The 18,817-nt window shown below is 37.5% G+C and overlaps 1 protein-coding gene across 1 annotated transcript; it reads left to right on the top strand.

Moving 5' to 3' along the window:
- The first annotated feature begins 555 nt into the window (after positions 1–555).
- Positions 556–14,396, top strand: LOC134802970 (titin homolog). Its single transcript, XM_063775705.1, has 7 exons — positions 556–1,363; positions 5,825–5,859; positions 7,175–7,248; positions 7,743–9,898; positions 10,697–10,952; positions 12,348–12,400; positions 14,153–14,396. The coding sequence occupies exons 1-7, from the start codon at positions 1,361–1,363 to the stop codon at positions 14,327–14,329; spliced, it is 2,754 nt and encodes a 917-aa protein (XP_063631775.1). The 5' UTR covers positions 556–1,360; the 3' UTR covers positions 14,330–14,396.
- Positions 14,397–18,817: the final 4,421 nt, after the last annotated feature.

The following is an 18,817-nucleotide window of genomic DNA, read 5'->3' as shown; positions in this document are numbered from 1 at the left end:
GGGTGATTTTCATCTGAATTTCGGAATTATCCGACATTCGGTAATACCCGAATACACCTTAATAGGTACAGTATCCCATACTATTATCCTGCATTTGCGAGCTTAGGTACCTATATCAAAGACGCAACAACCAATCACAGTGTCAAAAATAAAGTTTGACCTCTCTCACGTTTCTTGGCAAAACTCAAACATATTACGGTAGCTATAATAAAAACCAGTAATATTTATTAATAATCACCTAGGTATATTAACTTACCTACATATGTCCCTACATGTCTCTGTAAATCATATTATACTATTTCATATGATAATATACTAGACAAGGCAAACCAAAACACCTGTTAAAAATCGTAAATAAAATTCAACACTATCATCAAACTGATCTTATCATTCGTATGCTCGCAGACGAAATTGCGTCTTTTTAGCTTTTTTAAAAAAAGGCTCAATAATACAGATTACAATTTTTGTACCTGAAGTAATAATTTTGATTTCATATGACGTGTATAAAGATCTTCAAAATCTAACTTGTTAATCAATTTATCGTATTAGCTCCAAAAAAATTAATTTACCGTGGGACTAAAATATGTTTACTTGAAGTCTTAAAACAAACTATTTTTAGTATGTTAGCTGTATACTTCGTATCTATTATGGCAGCTAGGGTCTGCCATAGCCCATGTCCCCTTCAACCCACAAGTAAAATAAAATAAAAGTACCTTTTTATTGCACGCAAAAAGGCCTATCAAACCAAGTAATTTATACGCGATCAGCCATACTGTTGACGTCATAGTAGAATAATTGATCTCGCAAAACTAAGACCAATATTCGACTCTATGGGCTCGCAAAAAAGTGTATAATCTTTCGTATTTCTTAAACAAAAGTAGAATCTTTACGCGTCTGACACCACAAATTGCAACTATCTCTTTCACGCGTGGTTTTTTTTCCCGTAAGCTGAAGTGAGATAAAGATAACATTCCCTCGCGTACTCGAGCGCTGACGGATATTTGGGGTCATAGAACGTGTTTAAATTTCGAAACTAGTTCCGTCCAATACGATGCCTTTGAATTCAGAACGCCGCCATTGGTTAGGGTGGCCTGTACTAAAAACGCGCGCGTCATCGAAAAATCGATAAAACTGTCGTGTTTTTCTTAGACGGTACGGTCAAATCATCGTATTGTTTGGGTTTCCTCTGAGTTTAGTGGTACGGGGTGTCGGAGCGGCTTGATAGGCGCTTTATGTTATTCGTGCAGCTATTTTGTGAGGCAACATGTCGGACAGAACGTTCATGTAGTTTTAATTTCATTTAAACACGATTTCTTTAAGATAAGTGTGTTGTGGATGTGCCCATAGCTGCCAAACAGCAATGGTAAGTGTGTGTTGTGATTATTTTGTGAAAAATCGAAGTGGAACAGTGTTTTATAGTGTAATTTGAGTGTAAAATCGATACTAACCCCAACAACGAGCAGTGTACGGCTAAAATGTTGATGATATCTCGAGTAGTGTAGTGTTATTTTAGGAAAGGAATTCCCGTGTCACATTCTGTATTCGGATATCAATTATGACTAATGAGTTTAGTAATTAATTAGTATGGTTATTGAACTTTAGTTAACTTATTGCTCAGATAGTAATGTTTTCTTGTGTTATGCATATGTGTGTGACTATATCTATGATATCGTGGGATTATCATTTGTCAATAGAGACTTCTTTTGATTGGACGTCAGCTTTTGTCTCTGTTCCTCCCTCAGAGAGCCTTATCTGTGCATCTCTGTTGCACTTGTGCAATATTTATAGGAACTTCTTGCCCCCAGGGTGTTCTATATTAGATTAGTGATGTGTTTGGGATGGATACGATACTCGGATATCGATATCGATGATTTCGTGATTATGTTGACATTTTATCTAATACCTTTAAACGAGCAATTCTTGTTTATTTATATATTTCGGGGATCTCGGGAACGGCTCTAGCGATTTCGATGAAATTTGCTATATGGGGGTTTTCGGGGGCGATAAATCGATCTAGCTAGGTCTTATCTCTGGGAAAACGCGCATATTTGAGTTTTTATATGTTGTCCGAGCAAAGCTTGGTCTCCCAGATATTTATTATTTCAATTAGGCCCTGATGGAATTTAATTTATAGAAGGTTTGGGAAAGTTAAGTAAGTTTCTTTCGCTTGTCTGATTTTTGTTACACAATAGTTTACTATTGCTTGTTCTTAGTACATAGGTTTGCATTATTTCCGACAATAATTTAATTTAATGAACTACTAAGGTAGGGAAGTATATTGTTCGTTTACTTGAGCATTAATTCCATACAATTATTTTAGATATACTTACTTCCTATTATACCTAATTAGATAAAAGGTAAACAGTCTTGACGTGTCTTTTTATTGAAAATCACTTTTGACAAATAAGTCACGGCAAATATGTAACAATTATGAATCATATGCGATTATTTACATTCTTTTGCTTTCACAAGTAATAGTTATTGATTTAAAAAAAAAGCGTTTTTCATTTAATGGACACGTCAAGATCGCGTAGTCTTTTCCTATGCTAAAAAAACGAACTACTTATACTACTTACCGTATTGTCATATTTTGTCAAGTATCGGTCCAAAATGTTTACCAATTACTCCGTTAAATAACATTCTTTCAAACACCAAGCTTTTTTTATTGCAACAATAAAGTACCTGCGGGTATGTGGAGATGTTGATAATTTTCACGGTTCATCTCAGTACTTATCATATTGCCAAATATAGGTACCACAAAGAATTGGGTAATTGTTAAGTACCACAACCACGACAAGTTTTAGTTAAGTGTGTATTATTTTTTATTATAATATTTATGAGTCTTGACTTTGATGATGAAGCGTGTAGATATTTAAGAAGAAGAGTAATATTTATTTGAAAGAATAAACCTTATGAGATTAGATTAGATTAGAATTTCTATGTATTTAAAAATTTAAATATACATTTGCAATCGAAACGGCCACGTAGTGTTTCGAAACACTGATCAGGACTTATTACGTTTCATTGTAATAAGGTTCAGTTAGGAAAGTGACATGGGTTATACATTAATAATTTATCTTCGTAATTATATCTAACGCAATCAATTTCACGCCAACAGTACGTACACATACTATTTATAAAAGCATTTGACTATCCGAGTTTTACCTAATTTTACTTTATCAAGCGCGGTCGAAAATCTCGAAAATAACGCCCAAATTATCGATAAATCAAGATCGATAACTGTCCCGTGCCTACGCACGCAAAAAATACTAAAAATGTCCGACGTCCCTGCTTTCATCCGAACTTATTATTAAAACTCATTTCAATCCAAAACCAACCCAATCGTCATACGCATAGAGCTCTCTTTTATTCGCCAAATCAATTTCGATTAGAATTCCTTTTAAACTGGCATTTGATTTTGAACTCCGCTTTTATAGAAATAGGGTTCAAGATTTGTAGTTTTTTTTGTTTTATTATAAATCCTAGATTTATGAAGGGTGAATTGGAGGGAGCAGGTAGTTGTTTTGCGAAGTTCGAACAAAGGCATCGAATATTTTTTTTGGTTGCGAATTAAGTTGTGCTGTCAGTTTACGACGTTAGCCGACTATTGTTATTGAATACAAACTACACTACACGTGGTCTGTGAATAAAAAAAACGTTGTAAGTGAACTTAGTGATATTTGTACAGTACTTACAAATTGTACTGGATTGCGGGACGCAAAAGGAGGATAATGTATTTTTTGACGTTTTAAAAAATAATACTTTTAAAATGATGGTTTACTTTCCCCATGTCAAAAGTGTGTCGTAGAGCATTGAGCAGACGTTGTTCGGTACCTAAGTTTAGTAAACTGGTAGAGTTAGACCAGGAAAAGTCTGCAACGATTTTGATAGAACACGCAGTGCGTCACTTATAAGTAGGTACGGCATCACAATTTCATATAAGTTTGACGTTTAAAATAATACTTGCACTGCGTGGGCTGTCAAAATCTCTGCAGACTTCTTGGTCTAACTCTAATGATGTTTTTTGTCATTTTGTTTAAAAAAATTGCTTCTTTTAAATTTATGATGATTTCACCATTGTCAAAAGTGTGTCTCAGAGCATGCCGTTGTTCGGTCCTGATGTAGTGCATAATTATTTTCCATCGTATGTTCTCGGAAACGTTCGAATTTGCCACGCTACTTCAGTCAACCTCAGTACTTTTTGTACCGAGACTGACTGAAATAGCAAGACACGTTCGTACGTTTCCGTGAAAATACGATGGAAAATAATTATGCACTACATCTGTACGGTTTCTCACTGACATAAACGCCGTCGAGAACGTAATTTACTTTCTATACATCCCGTTTGCACTAATATGCGAGTGCGAGCGAGATGTATAGAAAGTAAATTACGTTCTCGACGGCGTTTACTTCAGTGACAAACTGATGGCAAAGACATATGTAACTTTGCTGATGGTAACCGTACTGATCTAGCTAGCAGTAGCGTGAACTAATCTAGCCATCGGCGAAGTCGCATCTGTGAGGCCCCTTTCTTTCTATGTGCCCCACCGAAGGGGCCTCGCGCGAGGCCCCTTTGGGCGCGAGGCCGTGGGCCGTATTAAGCAAAAAACAAAAAAATATTCTCGGGACTACTTCGCCATTTTGAAGTTCAGCCGGACGTCCCGTTTCTTTAGTCATTGATAAATGATACTTTGTATCGGATGGCGCCAAAACTGTGTGTTGATTTCTATATCGGTGATTAGGTCTATGATAGTCCATGGTTTTAGGTAATGAGGCTTGAAATAATTACCTACATTAGGTATGTATTTACAAGCCAAAACTTTCTTTACTATAATAGAACTGTGGTAAATTATTTTTGAAATATGAACTCTTTTAACGGCAAGAAATTTTAGGCGTCGATATTATAATTACGACAGGCTATACTTTAAGCGCTTAATTACTAAAAAACCGGACAAGTGCGAGTCGGACTCGCCCTCCGAGGGTTCCGTACTTTTTAGGGTTCCGTAACCAAAGGGTAAAAACGGGACCAGGGCTCGGAACCGGTATTGAAATACCTGTTAATATCGTTCCAAAACCGTTATATTATTTCGTTCTTTAAAAAACCGGTTAATTAATGGAACGCGAACTAAAAAATTACGTTCTCTCTCCTAACCGGTAAGAAGAGGGTACGGAACTTTATGGTTCGCTGGGAACGATATAATACCCGTTACTCTTGGCTTTCCGAGACTCTCGGTTAAACTCGTTGTCATACGTGAAAGAGATAGCAATACTGACTCGTTCTATCTCGCTTCGATACATTCAATTTAACCGGTTAATTTTGTTCCACAAAAACAGAAGACGAACGAATTAGGTATAAATCAGTATCTTAATACAACAGTTCTTTAACCGGTAACTGCAAACGGAAACGAATCCTTTTCGTTCCCGGGTGAATGAACGAAACCGGTTTGAAAAATAAAACGGTTTCCGAGCCCTGAACGGGACCCTATTACTAAAACTCCGCTGTCCGTCTGTCTGTCTGTCACCAGACTGTATCTCATGAACCGTGATAGCTAGACAGTTTAAATTTTCACAGATGATTTATTTCTTTTGCCGCTATAACAACAAATACTAAAAAGTACGGAACCCTCGGTGGGAGAGTCCGACTCGCACTTGTCCGGTTTTTAGTATTTGTTATAGCGGCAGCGGTATGAAGATAATTTGAGGCCCGGGGAAAGAAATAGGTTAGTCTTTATCAATCATCATCATTACACGCAGGTGAAGTTGCGGGCTAGTTATTTATAAATAATCTTGAATACGTGACTTAAAATAAACTTCCGTTTTTCAGATGCAGCAACAAATGTGTCAGCCAGACCAAATGGGGTGAGTTGAATCAAATAATTATTATTCACACATAAATAAATTTATATCTGAATCTGTCAGTGTCAAAAGCGACATTTCTTCAATCAAAAACATCACTTTTGACACTCAAAATCAGTATCATATCGGAAACAGATCGTATTAGATTGGCCTATTAGTTTTGGCGAGTTGTTCTATCCATTACTACCTCGTGCATTGCGATTGCATTGGGCATTGCGATGTACACAATTTCAATGGAATTTCAACTTTAAAACCAAGTAGCATTTCTTTTGTCTCGTAAAAATTTAGAACAAATATCATTTGATATTTACCAGTCGCTTTTCGGTGAAGGAAAACATCGTGAGGAAACCAGACTAATCCCAATAAGGCCTAGTTTAGGTACCCTTTGGGTTGGAAGGTCAGATGGCAGTCGCTTTCATAAAAACTAGTTCTTACGCCAATTCTTGGGATTACTTGCCAAGCAGACTCCCATGAGCCGTGGCAAAATGCCGGGACAACGCGAGGAAGATGATGAGTCTACCTCTATTGGCATAGGGACCCAACTTTGGGAAGTTTGAACATAAGAATAAAAGACTAGCCCAAAAAATACAATAAGTAATACAATAATCCATCCTACATCACTTAACACACAACAAAACACACTAATACACAACAAAATCATACATCAAATAGGTACAAAAGACAAAAACAAAAACCAACATAAAAAAAAACATAAACCAAACCAACAACCACTAATCAAATAACCCACCCCGAGTCATACCAGGCGCAAAAGTTCCCACCACGCTCACTGCGTTTCCGCGTTGAATCGTAATAGATAACGTTTGCACCAGGAAGAACACAGAAGGAACATAGTTCCAGGGCTCGGAAACCGTTTTATTTTTCAAACCGGTTTCGTTTATTCACATGGGAACGAATATAGTTTTGTTTCCGTTTGCGGTTACCGGTTAAAAAACTGTTCTATTGAGATACTGATTTATGCCAAATTCGTTCCCCTTCCGTTTTTATGGAACGAAATTAACCGGTTAATTTGAAAATATCGAAGCAAGATAGAACGAGTAAGTATTGCTATCTCTTTCACGAATGACAACAAGTTTAACCGAGAGTCTCCGTAAGCCAAGAGTAACCGGTATTATATCGTTCCTTGCGAACCATCTTACCGGTTGGGAGAGAGAACGTAGTTTTTTAAGTTCGCGTTCCATCAATTAACCAGGTTTTTAATTAACGAAATAATATAACGGTTTGAGAAAGATCTTAACAGGTATTTCAATACCGGTTCCGAGCCCTCCATAGTTCTAAACATGAACTTATGTCGTTTCAGCCAACCACAACAGCAGCAGGTGATGCTGTGCCCCGTCCGGCTGATCTACGAGACGCAGATCCTAGTCCAGCCAGGTAATATACTTTACTTAGGTATATATATTTGTATATTCACCTGAATATACAAATATAAAGAGTAGGGAACGGGACAAGGGCAAGAGAATGATGGTACAAATATAAAGAGTAGTGCAACTGCAAATACTACAGACACTTTATCCCACAAACCAGTCACAAACACAATAAACTTAAAAAAGGGGTGACTTAACAAAACATTATTCGCGTTAATGTAAAATGCACAGATCATTATATTCATTACAGCCCCCTACGCTCTACCCTACCCTACTACGCTCCATACAGGTCCATACAGGTGTTCACGGAAGACCAGCGTCGGATAATGTCCCAGTAGGACCTAGCATTGTGCTGAATGTTCACCCTTTTCAGTGTAGTTACACTAGTTACAGTGTACAAGTTTCTTTTCTGTGTATGTATTGTATAACTGCGTACTTATACTGAAATAAATGATATTCTATTCTAACAGAATATTTATTGTAGCAATATTTATATTCCAGGCGAACAGATCCAACCGAATCAAACGCTTTACATAAATCCACAAAACCCACCGCCATGGATACAGAACCAGGTCCGCCCTCAAAACCAGGTCATATACATGCAGCAGATGCCAAGCAACATGATGCCTTCCGTCCCTCAGCACATGGACCAAAATCAGATGTACCTTCAGAACCTGCAGGGCTACTACCCACAGCAAATGATACAGATGGACCCCAGGCAAATGTCTAATGTAGTCCAAATGATGCCAAATATCGGACAGATTACTGGTCAAAACGTTAATATAGGTCAAAATGTAATAAATGTAGGCCAAAACGTTAGTAATATTGCTCCAAATGTAATAAATACAGGACAGAATGTAATGCCAATAAGTAATGTTGTGCAAAACGTACAGAAACCTACTAATGTCGGTGTTAATATTACTCAAAACCAAAATATGGCCAGTATAGTTAGCAATGATAGGGTTTACAATAGTAACATGCCGAATACAATACCAATGGCAAACCAAAATACAATGACGAATGTTACCCAAACACAAGATCGGACAGGTAATATGAATCACAATTTAGTAAATATGCAGAAAGTCGCAGAATTGCAAGGGATGAGACAACAGAATGTGAGACAACCACAAGTCACAGTGTCTCCGATGCAAAATGTAAAATATGCTCCAAACACTGTTGATATTAGACAAATTGCTCCACAAAATGTCGGTGATATCAGAGCAGTAAACAGTCCAAGACCACTTACTATTACTAGCAACATACCAAATAATGTTATGCAAGCAAATGCATTAAATAAAAAAGTCCCTATACCAAGCAACCCAATTCCAATTCTTCCACCAATTCCTCCTCCAATTCCTATCAGGCATTACAATCAGAGTCCCTACAGACACATACAACCTAAACCAAGGAGTGTAACGCCAATCCAAAACCAGTACATGCCGAGCGGTTCCCAGACCATAACTGGACCTAGACCAAATCAAAGTCTTAACGAAGTAAATAGGAAAAGAAAGAGCGAATCACCCGATGAGACTAAAAGGAAAATACCTAATAATCAGACCGTAAGTGTGATGGAAACCGCAAACGGTAGGACTATTAGTTATATACCCACCCCTGTTAGAGACTTTAAGCTAGTATCAAGGAATGTCGAGACTGCATCTACCGGAACACAAGCCAACATCGCTAAGGAAAAGCCTCAAGTTGTTGATATGAAAGTCATACCACCGACTAAAGATAATGTTCAAATCGAAAGCGATAAGTTAGTTAGAAACACAGTTTTTACTCAAGCAGCTCAAGCTCTTAATAGACCCCTAATAAGAACAGAACCTCAACCGGTGCAACCGGACGTCGTGATACGTATAGAAAAATTGCATTCTCCAACAAAAATTACACCTACGGAACCCATGAAATTTGTAACATCAGAGGGTAATACGGAACCATTAAAACCAGAAACATCAAAACCGAATACAGAAATAGTGAGAATAGAAACGGCGAAATCAATTGCAGAATTACCGAAAATGGAAACATCGAGACTTAATATAGAATTATTAAAAATAGGACCATCGGCATCAGTTAAAGAACCATTAGTAATAGATACACCAGCACCAAGTTCTATACCTTTTGTATTAAGTGCATCAATAGATGAACAAAAACCGAATACAAACAAGACACCACAGCCTAATAAACAAGAAATTCAATCAAAAACAGAAAAAAAAACAAAGGCAAAATCATTAGAAATGACTACAAGTAGAACGCCAGAACCTAAAACGCCAAAACGAACCACAGAAACACCGAAAATAGAAACAATCACAAAACCAGAACAACATATAGAAAAACCTATTATAGAAACAGTTACAAAGCCGAAAGAAGTTACAAAAGCTAAAGTTAAAAAAGAAGAAACTCCCAAATCAAAAACTAATATTAAAGATGAAAAAACTGTAGAAGTTAAAAAACCAGAAGTAGAGACAAAACCTGCTAAAGTAGAGGCTAAAGAGGTTAAAGAAGTAAATAGAAAATTCACAGTTACTTCTATAAATGATTTTAAAGGAAGCGAGCTGCAGATAGCGAATGGTAGTGTGCGGAAAGAGGATACGGATCATTACATATTAACGCATGTTCTGGATGGATACGTCATACAAGAGTCTAATACAGCATTCCCTGTAAGTGTTATTCCTTATTATATTATTTTGTATGTTCTAAAACATTTGATTCAATTTGTAGTATAGTATAGATATGAGTGATTTTCAAGATTACCCCGTTTTTGCAGTTACCCTAATGCACCTCTTCTTTTATAAAAACCTAATGAAACTTTTAAAGATAACTTTTAAGCATTTTTACCTATATTTATATTATTTTAAGCTTTGTAAATATTGCCTGTTTTTACAATATTTGCACGCCTGCATGCAGACTGAATGCACGGATTCATTTTATTTTGTAACACCTCATAACTGTGTTCTATGCAAATAAATTCTTTGAATCTTTGAAAGTAAGTACGAGTGTAAAAAAATATATTGTCGAAAGTTTTATATTTCGATGTTTCCATTTTAATCTATAATGTTAAGGTTGACGAAATATAAAGTGAGCCGATCTCTCGAACAAGTTTGAACAAGATCGGCTCACTTTATGTTTCGTCAACTTTACCGTAATGTTCTTCTTCTTCATTACACTCTTGACAGAGTGGTAGCGGCTATTATGTAAACTTTTGAGCGACTCGCTTAACGACACGTCGCCATTCCTCCCGCAGAGCTGCTTTCCGTGAGCATTCGCTTACTGTGGCCGACACACTGGCTTTGATTTGGACGGTCCATCTCATTAGAGATCTTCCTCTAGCCACCTCCCACTCTTCCTTGCACAACTAGACGTTGTATGGATATTCCGTCTCGCCGAGACACGTGTCCAAAGAAGTTGAGGATCCGAATGTTACCAAAGTTTAATGAAATGCAATAAATCTTTTTCAGATCCGGAAACCGCTAAAAGAGAAAATAATTTACCAAAACGCAGATCTATCACTAGAGCCAAAGAGAGAAGAAACATATAAGCACAGAACAGAAGATGGGAAGCTTATAAAAGATAATAGTAAAATACTGAGCATTTCCGATTTAAACCTGAATGAAGATGATGCGATAGAGAGTGAGGCTGAAACTGTGAAATGTAATGAGGAAAGGGAAAAGAGTGAAGATACTAAAATTATAAGTGAAGAAAAATGCGACGAAGGTGAGAGAATTGATAATTATACCATTTTTATAATTACCCGTACAGTTTAGGAGATCCGAGCATCGCATCGGAATCACATATCACATAATATCATTTATTGTTTTATTAGTGCATACAAACTTAATATAATACATACCTAGAAACAAAATAATACCATAAGTCATACCTAAAACCTCATTATTTATTTATTTATTGCATGGCCATGGATACAAGTCCTTCAGTCGTATTCGTTAGCATATACACTTACAGTGTGGAAAGATAAGTCGGGCCCTGGAGGGAGACTACCTTAAATCCTTAAGCTGGCTCTTTTTACTTAAAGGAGACATTCCTTTATTTTTAAAAAGAAACAAAACTGCATTCAAAGTATTTTTCTTTTTTTCTTCAATTTGGCTTGTCTAAAAAAATCTTGAGTACTAAATATTAGATTTTATGGATATTTTGTACGACAGACGAGTCTAAGAAAAATTCCTTGGAAAAATGTTAACATTAACTGTATCGACTAGTAGAATAAAATTGTGGGTTTTTATTTTTTGGAATTTTTGGTCGGTTCTAGTCCCGGGCGAGGCAAGCGATTTTTAGAAAATCTTTGAATGCAGTTTTGTTTCTTTTTAAAAATAAAGGAATGTCTCCTTTAAGTAAAATGAGCCAGCTTAAGGATTTAAGGTAGTTTCCCTCCAGGGCCCGACTTATCTTTCCACACTGTATAGATATAAGATGGTCAAGCAAATCTTGTCAGTAGAAAAAGGCGCGAAATTCAAATTTTCTATGAGACGATAACCCTTCGCGCCTCCTTTTTTCAAATTTGCCGCCTTTTTCTACTGACAAGATCTGCTTCACCAACAATATAACATGAAATACAAAATATCACAGTGGTCAATGTTGCCAGGTCAATATTTTTCTTAAATCTGTAATCCTAAACATTTTCTTTTTCCCACCGACGGCACGTACACGGTGCATGGTACTATATATGCATAAATGTATATAGGATGAGAAGCTATTTTGTGCACACGTATCACGTATGAATGAATGTTTCCATGTATCTCAAAAACGACTTACGGTTTTCGGAAAAGGTGATGCTGAATATGCTTATGCAAATGTATCAATTATGGTTTTTATTTTATTTTACCTCGCCAAATGTCATCTAGGTAATAATAGAAGCCCCCTCCAGACTATGCGCGTGAATCGCGGGCGAAGCCGCGAACGCGAGTGTGAGTCGATTTCGCTGTCTGCGAAAATCGCGTCCACACTCGCGTTCGCGGCTTCGCGCCTCGATTCGCGCACGAGTGTGGAGGAGGCTTAATGTATCTATACCTACTGATATAGGGTCTTATCCATTCAACATATAAGTATTATTCTTTGAGACCATAATTATGTTTAACTATTTCTTCATTTCAGATTCGGATCAACCTTTCGCGAATCTAACGCCATCTGCAATCAAGTCTTGGACGGTAAGTTTTTTTTATACTTTTTTACTTACGAAACTGTTACAGGCAAAACCTGAAAAGAAAAGAGTAAATACTTTGCTCAAAAGCGCATAGAGTTAGAGTTAGACCAAGAGAAGTCTGCAACGATTTTGATAGCACACGCAGTGCAAGTGTTATTTATACGTCATTATGTCATAGAAATTTGACGTTTAAAATAACACTTGCATTGCGTGTGCTATCAAAATCGTTGCAGACTTCTCTTGGTCTAACTCTAGATAGAGTGTATTTAGGTAATTTCGTGGGGGCTTTTTTTGGTCTTAAGCCGGATACTCATTTGCGAGCCGTAACCGTAACATGCGTGATACAGTAACGAGGTTCTATAGCTGGTCAAGCAGATCTTGTCAGTAGAAAAAGGCGGCAAATTCGAAAAATGTAGGCGCGAAGGGATTTCGTCTCATAGAAAATTTGAATTTCGCGCCTTTTCTACTGACAAGATCTGTTTGACCAGCTATAGTTTCGGCTCGCGACGTCGCCGGAACGCTTTCACCGAGCGTACTCATTTTGCGAGCTGTAACTGTAACCAAACAGATACAGTACGAGGTTCTAGTGTGTACGCATGTTACAGTTTCGGCTCGCGACGTCGCCGGAACGCTTTCACCGAGCGTACTCATTTTGCGAGCTGTAACTGTAACCAAACAGATACAGTAACGAGGTTCTAGTGTGTACGAGAAGGCCACTCAAGTCGGATCTGATCCGCAGTTTTGGTTTGTAACTCCACGGTGAAGTATTTCTCGCTTTCAGCATACATGTTGGCCTAGATGCCTACTCGATGATCATAAACGGCCACGATGATGGGGGATTCATAGAATGTATCGGGAAAGAAGATCCATAGAATACTTACTTAGTATACTACATAGTACACTATTTTCCCTGTAGGCGTCTATCAGCAAAATACATTTATCGTCTGACCATTCACCCATGACGAAGAAATACTCGAATAATATAGTTGGTTCGCAGCGGCTAGCAACAACTGATCTTGACGTCCTCGAGCGCACTGCGAGCGCCCTTTGGTTCGCGGCAAAAACCGACGATCGTCGGATCGCTGCGAGTTGCTCGTGTAGCGTTCGTTGCAGGACTTGCAGGCTCGCGAACCACGTACACACTATGTTTTTGGTATCAGTCACAGTTACAGTTACGTGCAACGTTATGGGTTCAGAAATGAGTACGTTGTAAACGTCGGCTCGCTGCGAGCCGCTCGCGTACCGCTCGCAGCAGGTTTGCGAATTGCGTACACACTATGTTTTTTGGTTACAGTACATGCAACGGTTACGGTTACAGCTCGCTAACGAGTACCCGGCTTTAGTCAAACTATTTTTCATTCATTCATTCATTCTTTTAAAATTATGGCTTCAGCCCATTGGGGCTATTTCGCCAGTATCAAGGTCGTAGTAGCAGGGTAAAACGATTGAAATTGTACGGTTAGTACAAGACAGTGTACGGTGATTTAGCTCTTGTAAAGCGATAGCGGGCTTTACAAGAAACACGTGGACAACCGGCCGTTGACTCCAAAATGATGGTTAAACGTGCTTCAAGATAAATTCTCCATTCACTGCACACTACCACATTAGTTTACTGTATAATAGGCTACCGATATTACACTTTAAACAATATTAATGAGCAAAAAACAAAGCAATTGATCACGACGCGTGACCATCAAGATGGCGCTCGAACCGGAAGTCCAAACTATTTTTCACACGAGCAACATTTGTTTGACAGGTCGACCAGCTGGCGTCCCACCTGTCAAAATTCGACTGGGCAGAGACAATCTCAGTGTTGTCAGAGCACGAAATCGACGGGGAATCCTTGTTTTTAGTTAACAAGCAACAGCTGGTGCAGATTGGAGTCAGTGAAATGCACGCCGATGTTATATGCGAGTATATAAAGAACAGTTAAATTGTAGAATGTGTATATAATATAAATATAGAGAGATATTGACTATATTGTATGTATTGGCACAGGGCGGACACGCCATACATCAAATATTATTTGCGTTTATATGTGTGCGCGGTACGTGTGTACACGCGTCATTGTGTATGTGTGGGTAAGTCGCTTTACTGAGAGGACGCCAGTAGTCCGCCAGATTCATGTCGCGGCCAGTCGCGGGGCGAGGTCATGCGAGTCGGGGCGGGGCAGTGCGTGGCCGTTCGGTATGATAATACTATTACTTATTCTGTGGTATTGGCTAAGACTATGTGTGAAGTGCGTGGTGGAAGAAACGACGGGACAATTGTGAACTTTTGACATCCCCATGCCCCAAACTATTTGACAGCTGTCAATTGTCAGATAAATAATGTGTCCATGCCCGCCAGGGTGGCGCCACAGTCATGCGCAAAGTGAATACACACCAAATATGAGCTACGTGCATTTTCGATCGAAGTAAGAAATTAATAGAGTCAGACCAATATAGCTCTGCAGCGATTCTGATAGCCAAGACTTTGTATTTTAAAAACTTCTATGTAATTATGACGTTTAAGTAACCCTTGCACAGTCTGTGCTATCAAAAGCTGCAGAGTTATCTTGGTCGGGCTCTAAAATTACTCGGAGCTCGCGTGCAAGCAAAGTTTTATAGAGTTGCGGTTCGCAAAAAAGTATTTTTCGTGGAAAAAATCCACTGGTTAAGAGACTAGAGTGATCTTAAGTGATTTGAAAGTGCAACCCAGAAATGGACTATGGGTAAGTAGATAGATAGAAAAAAACGTTATTATTAATCTTGACTAATACAGGGTGTATTAACCCTGTCCATCCACTTAAAAGGGTATACGGTCTGTATATATTTTAGTACCTACGAGTACGTGTAAAATATTATATCCTAAATCTGTTGTGCCAGATGAAACTAATACGGGATTTTTGTGTCTATACTACAAAAACTGTTTTTTCAATTTTAATGTATAATTGTTGTGGTTTGTATATTTTGAGTGGCTGAAGCAAGTATTGCCAAGGTGATTTAAATGTGACTCAAATCAAATAATGAAGTGATCTACTACCTATATTTTTAACTTTTTGTACCCCATGTAAATATGACCTATTTCATGCAGACTACGATTGTAAGATTCCACCCATTCGCGTATCAAATCAAACAGCCGTTAAGGGGCCCACTGATTAACAGTCCGCCGGACGGTATCGGCCTGTCAGTTGTTCAGAACTATCAAAATTTTGTTCTAACTGACAGGCCGATACCGTCCGGCGGACTGTTAATCAGTGGGCCACTTTAGAAAACTTATATATAGGCGTAGTCACGTGTCACGCCTATATATAATATATCATAGGTACTTCTAGCTAAATAAGTAGAATAATCGAATGAATGTCTGTGATTTTAGTACTTTACTAAATTGCATTGTATATTGTAAATTGTAAATTGCACTTGCTAATCAAATAACGACCTTAAAAGTGTACATTTAGAATCGATTTTTGACTCTCTTTGTTGATCAGATATCGAGTGGATGAGAACTTGAGAAGCGAGGTCTGCGAGGTGTTAAAACAAAGAAGTTATTTTTTGTTAAAAAAAAGTTGGCCTTAATATTTTGCTCATCTTGTAATGTCGGTCTATTTATAATTTACATGAGTATAGTTATAAGTATCTAAAGTCTATTTTTTATATTCTTGTGGTTTAAAGACTTGATTCCTATTGCACTGTTACCTAGTAAAATTAGTGACCTAATTTAAAAATGAAAATAAAGAATAATTCATACCTAGCCCTAATTTCAAAAAGAAAACATTTTGGTTGCTAAAAATCCACAAAGTAATCCAATGTGTATGTGATTTGGGGAGATTTATTGAGATGACCGCAAAGAATAATTTTGCTGACTGTAACATCTAATTTATAAATGTCACTTGGCAAGTGTCAATAATAGTTTAAGTACGTCTCATAAATCTTCTAAAGCCTGACCAGTAATATGATCATTGTTAAGAGGGCGCTGTTATTCTCATGTATAGGGTAACGGTTCAGTATAGTATACAAAATTAGTTCCAATGAAATTCCGCAACATGGCGCGTGATCATATATTCCTGGACAGGCTTTACGCTTTACATATGAGCAAATTCTCTACAGTTCTACAGTAACATATGTCAAGAGAGTGGATAAAATAACATGTCAATTGTTATATTTTGTATAATTAGTGTATGTTTATAATCTAAAATACACTTTTAAGTTCTAACGCGTGTTAAAATAACAAATTTCACATTTAAACTGTCGGTGACTGTATGAAAATATGGCAAAGTGTAAAATAATATGTCTGCATTGAATGATATAACTCATATAACGTCAATCAGGAAATTGGGGGTCTGCTTAAAAATCTACAAGTTACAATTTTATAATTGAAAATTGGCAACACTGGTGTCATTGCCTCTTGTCATTGGTCAAGTACATTTATCAATGTTGCCGGTTAAATCTTGTAATATTAAGGCCGTAACACACTATCGCACCGCACCAAGGTCATAGTGCGACGCACCGATAAGTAAGAGCGAGAAAGAGATATCGCTTTCTCGCTCTTACTTATGGGTGCGTCCCACAATGACCTTGGTGCGGTGCGATAGTCTGTTACCACTATTACAAAACAAGGCCTAGGTCAGAAGATAATCCTACAATGAACGAAAAAAGTATTTGTATTTAATATTAAAAATATTGTAAATAAGAAATTTTATACGTGAGACGAAGGGATAAGGCTGCAATGTAATTTATAACTTAGAATATAATTTTGTACAAAACATTTGTAAAATATTAAGAACCGAGGAAAATAAATAAAATAATGAATGTATCAAGTTGATTTTATTTCAAAAACGCACAAATTTGAAGCAATACACTCAAGACCTTAGAGGATATAACCATACGGAGTAGCCATTAACAGGCATTCCCCTCTGTCGAAAATAGGCGGCCAATGGTCTTACACATTGTATGGACTGACGTTTATCTGACATGGCTATTTTTACGTTACGTATACATTTGACGTGCCGGTCCCCCGCAAAAATCGGCATACTATGTTGTACCGAATATTACAGTCATGGCGTCTCCGTTTGGTTATATCCTGTAAGCTCAAGACACGTCAAAATGTTTACAAAACAAAACGATACAGTCAAGTGTAGAAATATGGGCGTAGATAATTTACTCAAAAATATGTCGCATAGTTGCTAATTCGCTGATCTAAGAGCTACGGGACATATTTTTGCAAGTGTGATGAAAAAAATGTGTGTAACTCCGGGGGTAAGCATATTGTAAGGTCGAGTCTTTAATTCCCTCCAGGCTGCGGCTGTCGAGAATTATAGACCTCGCTTACAAAATCTCACTTACCCCCCACGTTGCACAATGTACTATTAGGTACCATATTCTCAATAAACCAATTCCAAGTTCAAACTAGTTTTCAATGGCTGTGTTATACGTTGTTGGGCCAGAGGGCCTACCGAGAACAGCACAAAATTACCTAATCTAAGAGCTATGGGACATATTTTTGAGATGATTTGTGCACTCATATTTTTACACTTGATTGTACAACAATCCCACTTCTTTTTTTCTTTAAAGATAATCTTGTAATTTCACATCAGAATTTAGAAAAAAACGGATTGTACCGATAATAATAGCCGACTTCTTTTTATTTTCTAGTTTACTACGCGTATTTCCTGCAAACAATACACAATAAGACATCTCAAAATTGCAGATTTTTATATTTTAAACTCAATAACTCTAATTACACTGTAGATGTATGCGGTTCTCTCAACGCCTTTAGATTCGCATAAAATTTAGCAAATGTTCAAGAGATCATTCTCTTGAACATTTGCTAATGCATTTATTAAAGATCTCATGATCTTTTAAAAATTACGTAAACTCTAATCAGTCTCATTTTTAGTGTTCCGTGCAAAACATTGTTCACGGAACACTCATGGGATCACTTCGGTTTTGCAAATCAGTTTTATATTATTACTTTAGTAGAAAAAAAACAGAAAGATTTTTATATTACATAGGTCAGCCTTACAGGGCGACCCTGCCATTAGGGTAGATACTATCGATGGAAGTTTTTGGTTTCTACTAGAGATGCACCGGATATTCGGTTACTATCCGGATCCTGCCTATCCGGCCATTATATTAATATCCGGCCGAATAACGGATAGTGTCCTACTATCCGGCCGGATACCGGATAGTAACATTGCTTGATTTCGGAGTAAACAAAATTGGATATAAGAAACAGTCACGGTCATAATCTTAGTCGTTATTATTTTAAAACAATTTAAACATTCCACTCACATGCACGGGCACTCATTTCGAACCTAGAAATGAGTCCGCGGGAACGTTCACTACGAAACAGGTCAAAACCTGCACAATGCCCACTTGAAAAACCGAAATGTAGGTATAGTTCCGCCAGCCGAATATTCGGCGGCCGGATACCGGATATT

Source organism: Cydia splendana, chromosome 25 (genome assembly GCF_910591565.1).
Source record: "Cydia splendana chromosome 25, ilCydSple1.2, whole genome shotgun sequence".
Classification (NCBI taxonomy): domain Eukaryota; kingdom Metazoa; phylum Arthropoda; class Insecta; order Lepidoptera; family Tortricidae; genus Cydia; species Cydia splendana.
This window is presented reverse-complemented; position numbering and strand designations above follow the sequence as displayed.

What these genes read in the sequence shown, in the direction of transcription:
- LOC134802970 (XM_063775705.1), top strand. An exon ending in TGTCAGCCAGACCAAATGGG is followed by an intron (nt 5,860 to 7,174) that starts GTGAGTTGAATC and finishes ATGTCGTTTCAG; the next exon opens with CCAACCACAACAGCAGCAGG. An exon ending in TGAAGAAAAATGCGACGAAG is followed by an intron (nt 10,953 to 12,347) that starts GTGAGAGAATTG and finishes TCTTCATTTCAG; the next exon opens with ATTCGGATCAACCTTTCGCG.